Source organism: Myotis myotis, unplaced genomic scaffold, assembly GCF_014108235.1.
Source record: "Myotis myotis isolate mMyoMyo1 unplaced genomic scaffold, mMyoMyo1.p scaffold_m19_p_1, whole genome shotgun sequence".
NCBI classification, from domain to species: Eukaryota; Metazoa; Chordata; class Mammalia; order Chiroptera; family Vespertilionidae; genus Myotis; species Myotis myotis.
Window position 1 is genome coordinate 208,907,608 of NW_023416313.1, and position 13,422 is coordinate 208,921,029.

At 37.7% G+C, this 13,422-nt stretch overlaps 1 protein-coding gene across 11 annotated transcripts in view; it reads right to left on the bottom strand.

Moving 5' to 3' along the window:
• Positions 1-13,422, bottom strand: part of CEP128 (centrosomal protein 128) — a 344,130-nt gene that overhangs the window by 307,822 nt on the left and 22,886 nt on the right. For 7 of the 11 annotated variants that reach the window (XR_004968369.1, XM_036314458.1, XM_036314442.1 and 4 more), the window contains 3 exons: positions 6,948-7,074; positions 5,689-5,807; positions 2,603-2,694 (listed from right to left, as the gene is read on the bottom strand). The exons of 1 other annotated variant lie outside the window; for it this stretch is intronic. Coding sequence is in view for 9 of the 10 variants with exons in the window: in XM_036314458.1 (XP_036170351.1) it covers positions 2,603-2,694; positions 5,689-5,807; positions 6,948-7,074 (338 nt within the window). In the remaining variant the exon portion in view is untranslated. Of the gene's footprint in view, positions 1-2,602; positions 2,695-5,688; positions 5,808-6,947; positions 7,075-13,422 lie in introns of those variants that run through there. 3 more of the 11 variants (XM_036314495.1, XM_036314475.1, XM_036314516.1) reach the window with 2 other exon arrangements.

Here is a 13,422-nt window from a genome sequence, read left to right on the forward strand (position 1 = left end):
AAATCATTTGATAATCTGATGGGGGATCCTTTGTAGGTAACTCTCTGTCTCTCTCTTGCAGCCTTAAGATTCTCTCTTTGTTGTGAACATTTGCCATTGTAATTATGATGTGTCTTGGTGTGGGTCTTTTGGGATTCATCTTGCTTGGGACTCTCCGTACCTGTGTAACTTTTTTCCTCACCATATCTGGGAAGTTTTCTGACATTATTTCTTCAAATAGATTTTCTAATCCTTGCTGCTCTTCTTGTCCTTCTGGCAGCCCTATTATGCGTATAGTACTTCGTTTCATGTTGTCCCAAAGCTCCCTTAGGCTCTCCTCCTGCTTTTTAATTTTTTTCTCCAGTTTCTGTTCAGATTGAGCTTGTTTCTCTACCTTATCTTCTAACTCACTAATTCAGTCCTCTGCTTTTTCTAGTCTACTGTTGAAACCTTCCATGGTGATTTTGATTGTAACTATATCACTTTTCATTTCTTCCTGATTGTTGCATAGGTTGTTGATTTTCTCATCCATCCGGTGAATGAACTGTACAACCATTACTCTGAATTCTTTTTCTGTCATGTTGCATACTTCAATTTCACTAATTTCCTTTCTTGGCAACTCCTCATTTTCTTTCAGAATGGGGTGTCATCTGCCCATTCTGACTATCACCAGAAGGTTCAAACATCAAGTTGCGTGGGCCTGGACCATGTGCAGTGGTAGCTTTGCACCACCCTAGTGTTACTGATGAGCTCCGACACTAAGATATGTGGCTGCCTTGGGTTGGTGGGAACCAGGCTCACCCGTGTCGGCATTACCAGCGCTCAGTGTGGCCTCATGTGCACACCTAGAATCAGGGACCCTGCCTGCACCGCGCTGAAACAGATACCCCCGCCCCCTTGCGTGTGTCGAAAATCAGAGTCCCCTAGCGGGTACCAGGAGTCAGAGTTCCCCAAGAATCCAGAAACAGAGTCTCTGTTGCTTCGTGTGGCCTCATGCTGAGAATCAGGGTCCCTGTGTGCGCATGCATCAAGAATTGGAGTCACTGGCTCTTAGTGTGAATGCATGGGGAGTCAGGGATCCCAGGCGTACGTGATAAGAAACAGAGTCAAGTCACTGGTGCTTAGTGCTGTCTCCCACCCAGAGAATGAGGGTCCCGGTCAGCTTGGGGGACTGGGTTAAACAGAGCACTGTGTCGGCAGGAGGTCCGCTCCTGTGCTGCAGGAAACAGACTTCAGTGTGTGCTTGCCAAGAATCGAAGTCAGGTGGCACTGCCGCCCTGCATGGGCTTCGGGTTTGGTTGCCCAATTGTGTTGCAGGGAACAGATTCCCAGTGTCCGTGAGCTCCCAGGCTCAAATTCCTGTAGCAGCACTGTGCCCATCCGAGGGGTGGGTCTATCAGTTATTATGGCACTGCCCGTGAGCCTGCGGGGAGGGGAATAGGCTCTGTGACTCACAGAAATCTGCAGCCAGGATGTCTGGATTCTTGGTGTCTGTGGGTCTGCAGCTGTGGTCGCAGGTCTCTGTCCCCAGTGGCTGCAGGGTCCTGGTTTGCATCTGAGACCAGACTGGGTGGTGCTGAGGCCAGGATCCTAGTCTCAAGCAACTCTGTTTCTCAAGATGGCGTGGTCTCTGTGCCCACGCTGGCCACCCAGGAGTGTCCACGTTGGGAGTGGGGCTCCGCCATCTAAGACTGCTCAGTTTGGCAACCCCTTGGAAGACCTGCAGAATCTAACTGTCCCTAGCTCATACACACACACACCACACACGTCCACACGCTCCTCTATCACTCCCTCACTCTCTCACACTCTCTCCCTCCCTATCTTCCTGCCGGTCGCCATCTTCCAAATCTATCAACAGTTATAGTTTTGACTCCTTTGCTATCACAACACCAAATTGGTTGTGGAATGATTTCATTAGCTGGAGTGGGAGTTAGCAAGTGAACTTGTAAATAAATTTCAAATCAGCTTTGTTATTCTCTATTCGTTGTTACACAGATTGTAACTCTTGAGAAGGGATACAAAATCTTTGTTTTTTTAAAAAAAAATGGCCTCCAAGTGAAAACCAACTGTTCTGGCTGATGATGCAAATGAAAAGACAGTAAAGAAATTTTAAATGAAGCTGTACTTCTTGGGGACTACTCAGAATTGACAAGTTGCACAGACTGCGCAGATATAAACCAGTGATTTTTGAAGATTTCAACTGAAAACTAAAATATCAGATTCTACAATGTGCCATGTCCATTGGTTGACAAAATCCACATTATGCTTTTTATTTTATAGCTCCATTATCAGTCGGGTGGTCTCTGTGTATGTCTGTCTGTCTGTCTGTCTGTCTGTCTCCATCTCTCTCTCTTCAATATTCTTGTAAATCTACCTTTTTGATAAGGTTCTACAATGTCTCTCTCTCTGCAGTGTCAGCATTCCATTGTAATAAGTTAAAATATGAAATTAATGTGTCTAACATTGAGTCATCATGATACATTCTAAATTCAAAAGGACTTGAACTATTTTAGTATAAAAACACAGTTCAGTTTTTTAAATTCATGTAAATATGTAAATTATAAAACCAATATCATTCTTCGAATAATTCATGCCTCCAGTGAAAATCATACTCTGCCTTTACCTGCATCTTCTGGCAAGCTCCCGGTTGAAATCATCTCCAAGGCGAACTTGTTCACTGCTGAGGTCTCGGAGGGACTGATGAAAAGCATGAAGCTAGGAAAGGCAGAACATAATTATCCATTGAGGAGTCTGTTGAATCTTCCATGAAGACTCACTGAGGGTAAAGAATAAGAACTTGTTCTTTGAAATAAGGTCCAAATTTTATAATGTTATTAAGACTGAATAAAATTTAATGTCTACTCTAAATGAAATAAAATTTTCTTTCCAAAGAAAAGCAATTTTTAAAAAGTAATATATAATATTAACCATCACATCTTTATAGTATAATAACTCCACTCCTTAGAGATACCGTAGAAAAAGGGTAAGTAAACTTTTTCTGTAAAGGGTACAATAGCAAATATTTCAGGTTTTCGAGCTATATGGTCTCTGCCACAATTACTCAACTCTTCTGTTATAGCACAGAAGTAGCTATAAACCAATGAACAAGGCTGTGCTACAACAGAACCTTATTCAAGTAGACCACACCCTGCAGCGTGCCAACCCAGGCTACAGAGAAACGTGCCCACATACACTATGAACCACGTAAAAGAATGTTTGGAGCAGCACTGCTCGTAATGAGAACAGTGAAAACAAGCCAAAAGTCCATTAAAAATAGAATTGGAACAAATAAATTCCAATATATTCCTTCAACCGTGCATCCTAACAGCAGTGAAAATGATCCAACCTACCTACACATTAGTAAGGCTGAATGTCAAAAGCATAACATCGGATGGAAAAAGCAAGTTACAAAAGAAGGTCTACAGTATTATTCCATTGAGATAAATATGATGTAAGTAGTAAAAATGATTTCTTTTAAAAAAGCAAGATAACGGTTAACATAAACGTCAAGGTAGTTGATAGCACATGGGGAAAGAAGAAATTAAAAAGAGGCTTTGGGGGTATAACAACGATCTGTTTCTTGGCCGGGGTGATGATTACATGGATTTTCATTCATATTATTGTACTTTTAATTGCAAATATTTATCTATATGTGTATGTGTATTTTATAACTTATAATAAAAAAAATTTAAGTTATATATAGACTTGCAGAAACAACAAATTGATTTGTTTTTAACAAATGAATGTTGAGCAACTAATCAGTGCCAATTATTGTGCTGGGAAACAAGTGGCTCACAATTTAACATGGAAGACAGATAAATAAACAAAACCACAAATGTCGCACGGTGGCATTAAGATGTACACAGTCATGTGGAGCTAAAGGTCATCTTAAGAGAATGGACTTAAAATAAGGAAGAACAATGAAAGAGAAGGGAATGGGGGTAGGTACTATAGTGGATGAACAACAGACAATACACAGGTTTTACCATCATGATTTTCCCATTTTGGAAAACAGAATTTTAGGACTCATATTTGTCACCCCCATTTCATTCATCCCACCTTCCTCACATGGTCATCTGATCTTCAATACCTTTCATTTTGTCCAGCAAATAGCTTTTAAATCTACCCCCTTCTTTCCAACTCAATTTCTCCTACTCCAAGTGACCATCATACAGCAATATCTTCCTAATTGGTTTGCCCACATTGACTCCATTTTCAGCACTGGAGCCAGAGCAAACTTTGCAAAATAGTTGTCACTCCTTTACAAGGCTTTGCATGTTCTCAGTGCTTCATATATCTTTAGCCACATGGCCTTCTTTAATTAACTCAAAAGCACTATCCTCCTTCCTGTCAAGGTATTTGTTCTACCTTAAATGACTCTTACTGAACCTTTGGATCTCAGCTCATCAGCCATTTGTTTTTCAAGAAGCCTTCGCTGACTGGGGCAGGTGCCGCTAGTATACATTCCCATAGCCTTATGCCTCTTTCTGTTAGAACATGCATCTCTGCACATAATTATGGATGTATTTGTGCACTTATTTGATTAATATCTAGCTCCCACGCTAGACTTTAAGTTCCATGAAAATACAAGGTTTTTGCTCATCATTGTTTCCAAGCACAAGAACTTTAACAGGATAGAGGAACATAAACAAATAGAATGAAAGATTAAATAAGTAATGTTAGGATATTGTTCTCTGCCAGCCGTGGGCAAACTACAGCCCGCGGGCCGGATCAAGCCCGTTTGAAATGAATAAAACTAAAAAAAAAAAAAAGACCGTACCCTTTTATGTAATGATGTTTACTTTGAATTTATATTAGTTCACACAAACACTCCATCCATGCTTTTGTTCCGGCCCTCCGGTCCAGTTTAAGAACCCACTGTGGCCCTCGAGTCAAAAACTTTGCCCACCCCTGTTCTCTGCTCTAGGTTTAAAAATATCATTTGTGCTAACAAGTTATAACTACCAAAAAATAACATAGTGAAGGAAAAGTTTCTACAAGGTGTCTTCTAATGCACCTGGTTTTGTTATCTCTTTATTTTTTGCAATAACAAGTGAAAGCTACAGATGAGTATACTGACAAAATGGGAACCCTCAGTCCTAAAACAACCAAGACAAAGATGTCAAAGTCAGCAAAATCCCCTAGTCCTTATATAATTTATGTAGCTACCCAGGACAACAACAACAAAAATGTTTGTTCAGCTCTTGCAGAGAAATTTAAAGAAGCAGAAAAAGAAGTATTTCCATAGAATGAATACTTCTGAAATTTTAGTGAATACATACAAAAAGTATAGAATTTCTTACTTAACAGAAAGTGGCTCCCTTGATGACTCAACAATCAGAAAAACACTAACTGAAAAATCAACAGGTTAACCACACAAGGACTAACTTGTTCCTACTAAACCAAACTTAGCAAAACAGAAAGTAGCTCACTTAGCAAGGCTTACAGAAGAGTGACCCAGCTGAACAAGGAAACAAAACATGTCAAAGTAAACTCACTTTTAAATTGGTCTACAAAATATAATCCTCCATAACAAAATTCTAAATAAATATATGATGATGATTAGTACATTGAAAATAAAATAGTTTACTTGTTTAAAAAAAATCAGTACAAAGCTACTGGTGATGAAACTCTGGTTCAAATGAATTCAAGTGTCAGTCATTTATATAGAAAGGTAAGGAATACAGAGTACCGAATGGTACAAAGTACCTGGCCCACGTTCTCAGTCTCCCGAACAAATCGGACACCAGCTCTGGATCTAATTCGTTTACTACCCTGTTGATCCCCATAGTCCTTGAGAGGTGAGGTAGGTGGAAAACGGTGGCTTTCTTTATGAATGAAAGAAAAGGAAGAGGATAAAAATGCTGCATAAGAGGAAACGATCTAAAATTTTATCAGTAAGTACATAGCAGATATGAATATACACATGTGCCCTTAGCCCAGCCTATTCCCCCAAGTATATTACTGTAGCCATAAAATTCCACAAAATTGGCACTAATCTTGCTCTTAAAGCTGATCAAATGAACAAAAATATGCTGGAAATAGAATATGTCAAAAGTTCTAATTTGCTATACTTTTCAAAGAAGCAATATATTTTCTCTTACACCAAAATGACTGCTAAATAAAAATAACTTTTATATCTAATATAAATACTACTATAACAGAATTTAATAGTAGTATAATTAAATACAATATAAAATAATATTAATATAATATTACTAATATAATACTATAACAGAATTTTTCAAATAACAAGTTAATGAATCTAACATATAAATGGCATTTGAAGATCAATAAAAACTAACTACATAAAGAAGAATAGCTGATTGTGTCCTATTTGTAATCCTTATTATCGGGATCAATAGCAGTATTAACAATGTGAGCTGCTGATGTGCACTCTACCTAAATCACCTCTCTTCACTGCAGACTTTTTTACTCTTTTCTAGCCTAAGTCTTGTTTATTCAAACATAAATCTCAGTGCTGCAGAAAAGTACAAATAAGATTAATTACAGACAAACTAAGTGTTTTCACCTTTAATCCAGCCATTGAATTCTAGCTGCACACCAAGGATAAAGATCACCTGTTCTTAACAAGTGTCATAGGATATTTCATAATGAGAGATTTGAAAAACTATGAAACTAGGATTCCTAATCCAGAAATCTACTAATATCACTAGATCCTATTTTTGTTTTGATTGATGGCAGATGCTTCAACCCTAGTGTTGTCAGGTAAAGCTCTGCATGGTCTGTGGAGTCCGAGAACAACAAAAGCAGTAGACTCACAAGATCAGAGTACTGTTAGACATACTTTTTAATATTCACTATACCATAGCTGACTGCTTCTTTAATACCTTATTTGTATGAATTTATGTATGGGTTGTAATTATCCAAAGATTAAATAGATCCACTATGCACTTTGGGAATATTTTTTAAATGAAAGGGATTTTCAGAACTGCTGTAGCGTTTACCTGTCACAGTGCCACCATCAAGGTCACTTGCACTCAGACTCGTAACAGAAATACTTCTCCCTCCTGAGTTTCTCAATAAACGCTGACTCCGCAGTTGGCCTATTGATTGCTCCAAGCTTTCTTTTAACTAAATTAAAGAATATAATGAAGGGAGATTTATTCTCTTTAAACAACTTCCAAATACAAATAGACTAGACATTTTAAAAGCTATTTTTCAAATATCTGGGTTCTGAAAGAGAATTTACATCAGAGAAAATGTCAAACTAAGTGATGTTAGGAAATATAAAAATAGTAAACATAAATATATTAAGAACCAAGTCTAACATCAGGTTTTAAACAGCATCTGTCACTACCTATTCCATCCTTTTATTACCAGAATGGAAAAGAGATGTCTAGCCCAGCAGTTGAGGGTCGACCCAGGAACCAAGAGGTTACTGGTTCGATTCCTGGTCAGGGGACCAGGATGCCTGGGTTTCGGGCTCAATCCCCAGTAGGGGGTCTGCAGAAGGCAGCCAATTGATGATGTTTCTCTCTCATCCATGTTTCTATCTCTCTATCCATCTCCTTTCTCTCTCTCTAAAAAAATCAGCCCTAACCGGTTTGGCTCAGTGGATAGAGGGTCGGCCTGCGGACTGAAAGGTCCCAGGTTCGATTCTGGTCAAGGCCATGTACCTTGGTTGCAGGCACATCCCCATTAGGAGGTGTGCAGGAGGCAGCTGATCGATGTTTCTCTCTCATCAATGTTTCTAACTCTCTATCCCTCTCCCTTCCTCTCTGTAAAAAAATCAATAAAACATATTTTTTTAAAAAATCAATAAAAACATATAAATAAATAAATGAATGAATGAGATGTCCAGGCTTACAAAACCAGATCCCAATGTCTAACTGACCTACCACCCATGCTTAGAAACATAGCAAGGCCAGCCAAAACCGGTTTGGCTCAGTGGATAGAGCGTCGGCTTGCGGACTGAAGGGTCCCAGGTTCGATTCCGGTCAAGGGCATGTACCTGGGTTGCGGGCACATCCCTAGTAGGAGATGTGCAGGAGGCAGCTGATCGATGTTTCTCTCTCATCGACGTTTCTAACTCTCTATCTCTCTCCCTTCCTCTCTGTAAAAAATCAATAAAAAAAATATATTTAAAAAAAAAAAAAAAAAAGAAACATAGCAAGGCCAACACAACTGAAGAGAAAGCAAGCCTTCCTCCATTTCTTCAGAAACCCCAGATCTGTAACAAACAGGAAACTGAACAGCTGTCACAGTGAGGGCTGCTCTGGAAATAGTGTGTACTACCCAACTCTATACCAGAACATCTTTCATTCATTCAAAGATTTAAATTTCTATAAGCCTAACCAATGGACACAGACAACAGGGGGGTGAGGGCATGAGTGGGGAGGGGGAGGGGACAATGGGGCAATAAGGACACATATGTAATGCCTTAATCAAAAAAAGAAAAAAAAATTTTTAAAGATTTAAATTTCCAGGAAACTACATGGCCTGATGTCAGTGTGTTAGTACACACTAGAGATTACAGTTGTTCACATTCTCTCTTCAGATCATTAGAGAGTCTACCAGCAGGTTATAAAAGAAGATATCTTTTTAGACCTATAGAGTTACATTAAATAAAAACACACTAAATACTAAAATAATGCCCACACTTGTACATAGCTATATACTCAAAAAGAGTATTAAACTAAAACCCAAAGGAACAAAGAGTAAAGCTGAGGAAAATCCACATACCCTGAATTGCCGAGAAACTTCAGGTCTAGATATCTTATCCAAGGATGAATAAGAAATAATGCTAATAAAAATAATACATGAACCACATAACAAGTTATCTGTAACTTGTTAAAGAGAATGTTGAAACAAAACAATTGATTGAAAGACAGGGTCTCCTAAACTCAGACAGAAGTAAAAGACAGAACCACTATGGAGAGAACAAGGTGACTTCCTTGGGGAACTATACAGAAAGAAAGTAGCTGCAGTTGAAGAGAAAGCACAAGTGAAACAATATGAAGCACAAGTGAGCAAATCCTTTTTCATTTTGGATTTAACTCTTCTAAAAAACCAAGGTTAAAACAGTCTGGATTAAAAGAAGCACAGTTAGAATTTCAAGAATCTACCTCAATTGTTACCCTCATTTCTAAAAAAAAAAAAAAAAAAAAAAAAAAAAGGCTAAAGGCTACTATTTCTATACATTCTGTCCCCTGCTTCCCTAAATTGCCATAACATGCCTGCATGTTTACAACTGTAGGACCCAGCCTATCAATCCAGGGAAACATACAGATGAGGCCCTGGGAGAAGCAACATCGATCTTCAGAGTAATTTACATATAAATAAAAGAGAACTATATCTAACATATTACCTAGATCAGAAGTCTTACACAATGAACACAAAGTAGAATATCAATAATCTATGACAAAGGCTCAGAATAAAATTAAATAATGTTAAAGTTAAAAACCTCAAATCCAATCTGTAACCTCAGAAAAGGATTAGAAATGGAAAATGATTTTAGTTCACACAAGCCAATGACAGAACCAGCTCTATTAACTTTTCCTGTGGTTTTTTTTTTCTTTATTATTCACATCTTTCAAGCTAAGCCTGATGTCACTATACTTTTGGAAGCAAAGTCAGCTATCATTTCTTATTATTGCTACTTTTGAAGGTAATCTGCCTTTTTTAGCTCTGGCTATTTTTAAGATTTTTCTCTTGGACTTTGTCAATGGTTTTACTATGATGTTATCATGTACACTTTTATTTGTAGTTATCCCATTTTTGACTCACAGAGATCTTTGAATCTATAGCCTGATATTGTGTTGTACATTCTCCGCCATCATCGCTTCAGACCTTGTTGATGCCCACTCTTTCTCCCCTCTCCTGAAAACCCAGCCGCAGTTAAGTTAGGGCTTTTTATCATGTTTCCTATGTGCTTCTATATTTTTCATCATTTTATTCCTCCATTCTTTTTGGGTAACGTATGCTGGCCAATCTTTTGATTCAAAATTCTCTCTTTAACTGCATACAAACTGATGTTTAATCCACCTATTAAGGGTTTTAGTTAATTGATTTTTTAAATTATATTTTTGTTTCTGAAATTATCATTTGTGGGTTGGGTTTTTTGGCAGTTTCCAATTCTTTGTCAAAATTCTCAAGCTTTTAATTTCTTGAAAAGATTAAGCATAATAATTTTATAGTCCCATATATATTTCTATTGTCTATTGTTTATGGTTTCCCTTGGTTTTCAGTCACCTCTTATAATTTCATATGCCTGGATATTTTTTTATCAGGTGATGGACATTATATATTAAAAATTATAGAGACCATTTAAAGCTCTGGATGATGACAACTTCCTTCAGGAGAAATCTGATTTTGCTTCTAGCACGAAGTCAGACTAAGGTCACTAGGAATCCCAAATCGCCTTATCCAATTAGGAATTAAGATGATCCAAAGCTGGGCTTCTGTCCCTATAAGGCAGTGGTTCTCAACCTGTGGGTCACGACCCCTTTGGGGGTCGAACAACCCTTTCACAGGGGTCGCCTAAATACATCCTGCATATCAGATATTTACATTACGATTCATAACAGTAGCAAAATTACAGTTATGAAGTAGCAATGAAAATAATTTTATGGTTGAGGGTCACCACAACATGAGGAACTGTATTAAAGGGTCGCGGCATTAGGAAGGTTGAGAACCACTGAAGGGCTAGTCTATCTTCAGTTTATCACTTCTCTTATTTTCAGTTCACCATTTCTCTTACTCATTCCCTGTCTGGAGTCCCAGCTGAAAGCTGGAGGGTTGCTGAACTCCAGTTTTGATCTCCCAGCCTTTTAAGTCTATTGATAGTTCTGATCTTAGCCTTCCTGCTTCCAGCTTCTTCTGAAATCGGCTACGCTGTAGATGGAAGAAAGGAGTTCCATTTATGCCAGATTTTTACTACAAAAGGCCTCACCGCTTTGGTAGGTCTCTGATGCATTCGTAATACTATTTTTTACTTTTTTTTTTTTTTTTTTTTTGGCCTTTCTAGTTGTTCAGAGTAAGAGAGTAGATCCAAAATAATCTTATCTACTGATGCTAGAGGCAGAGTATGCCAGCATCCTTTTTACGTGGGCTTCTTTGCTAACAAATCCTGAGCTGTAACTAAAAGCTGATGAATAAAATAAACTTACACACACACTCACACAACCCGTTAACAAAAATGGGGGGAAAGCCACCATGGAACATAGGGAAAAATATTGCAGAACAAGAGAAATTAATCATTTCAGAAGATAAACTATTTGAAACTTCATTTTAAACTTTAAAAGGTATATCAAAAGCCATTGAACAGATGAACAGGCTGATAAAGACCAAAAAATGAAATGCAAAAGTAAATAAGCAGGATAAAGATTTTTTTAATATCAAGGCAAAAACATGTCCTCCACCTACAATACAAAACTAAAAATGTAACAGAATTAAAATATACACTTAAAGTAGCAATAACACAGCAGACACTGCACAAAATCTAAGCATGATGCATGAAACTAACCTGATCACTCCTGAAACACAAAATCAAAGAGATGAAGAGACAAAATGTAAAATAATAAAAGTTTCTTCAAATGTTTTAGGATTATAACTCCTAACTAGGTGCAAAAGCAAACTAAAACTTGAAGTTAAATAAAACAAAACAACACTAATAAAGCTCAATTTAACATTAATTCAGTATGCTACTATGCTGAAATGAAAACAATGCTCCACAGGAGACTGTGGTACTGATTCCAAAGGTACAGATTCTTGCCCAGCCAGTGTGGCTCAGTGGGTGAATGTCAACCTATGAACCAGAAGGTCAATTCCTGATTAGGGCACATGCCCAGTCTGCGGGCTCGATCCCCAGCAGGGGCCAAGCAGGAGGCAGTCGATCGATATTTCTCTCTCATCGATGTTTCTATCTCTATCTCCCTCTCTTTTTCTCTCTCTGAAATTAAAAAAAAAAATTTTTTTAAGTGCAGATTCTTAGAGTCTAGCATGACAACATCACCACAGACCAAGTGATGATTCCATTTCTCTCTGTCCCACATCACAAAACATGCAATGACATTTTCACAATCTGCTATAAATGCTTCATTTACATGTTAAATCTATTCTTTTACCTCTGCTCATTTGATATTAGACCGAAAAAAACTGAAGCATTACTACTATGTAAAATGGAAGGTACCCTTAATAGTACATTACTGTATTTTGGGTGGGCAGACGATTTACTCATGAACATAGAGGTGGTTTAGTAGCTTGCCCAAAGTAACTAAATGGTTTCTAGCAGAAAAATCAATATTCAATTGGAAGTCTGATTCCAAAATCTAGATTTTTCCTCTAGACTCAAAGCAAAAGTCTGTAAAAAATATTCTCTTATCCAGTTGTTTCATGTGAGACTTGGTAATAAAATTTTAAACAGAATTCTAAGAACCTAATTTCTAAGATTTGAAATGTATTTACAAAAAGAAGCCAGAAGACTTTAATTGTTCGATTACAAGTTCTTACTCATAGACTCTTACTATCTAGCATTAAAGTTATTAAAAGACTGTGACTGGTTCTCAACTTCAGGACAACTAGTAAAACCTGGCCAGAGAGAAAGGGGCACATGCCTTCAGCTTTGAGAGATTACAAGTGGCTTGTGCCTGGCTCTAAACCATTAACCTTAGGGTATCACTCAGTATATTTGACAACTGAAACCCACCAAATAGAACAAAAACCTGGAGTTTATTATTTAACATTTAAATTCTTCCAAAGTTCATGTACCAGATGGTAACATCCTATTACTCCCAAAAGAAATTTTAAACAGAACACTTAATTAGGAGAAAAATTACCTATTAATTCAAGCCTCTAAGGCTTAATTTGCTATTACTATATTTTCACCCATCTTTACCTTAAAAATGAATAAATCAGCTGATCTGAATCAAGGGAACTGTATTTTGCTTTTATACCCAATATGAACTACTCTAGCATCATCAGCTACACTTCCACTGCAGAAAGCATTAACTTTTTATGTTGAATATTCTTTCTTGAGGGCACTCCATTTTTATAGCATTAACTCAAAAACAGTCCCTATTGTCTTATGAATAGGAACACAGAGTTCTAGAAATATTCTAAACACCAAGCTAATCAATTGCACTATATAACAAATGTTTAAAATAAGCTTTTAACTAAAACCTTCCCCACAGGTCCTCTTTGACCCAAATGTTCTCAGACCTCCCAAGAAATTTACAGAATGAGAAATAATGACCCTTCTTTAAGGTTATGAAAGTCAAGGAGCCCAAAGACCCTATGTCATTGTATCCAACTAAATATGGCTCACTGGCTGGAATAGTGAAAAATCAATGGTTGTTACTCGGGAGAAAAGGGGAAGTCAATGATGGTGTAGGGAAGCTGCAGAATCCACCATGTTGCCTAAGTGCCAGCCAAAACTGCCAACCCTGACAATCTGTCCATGCCAGTCCTAGCTCAGCACCA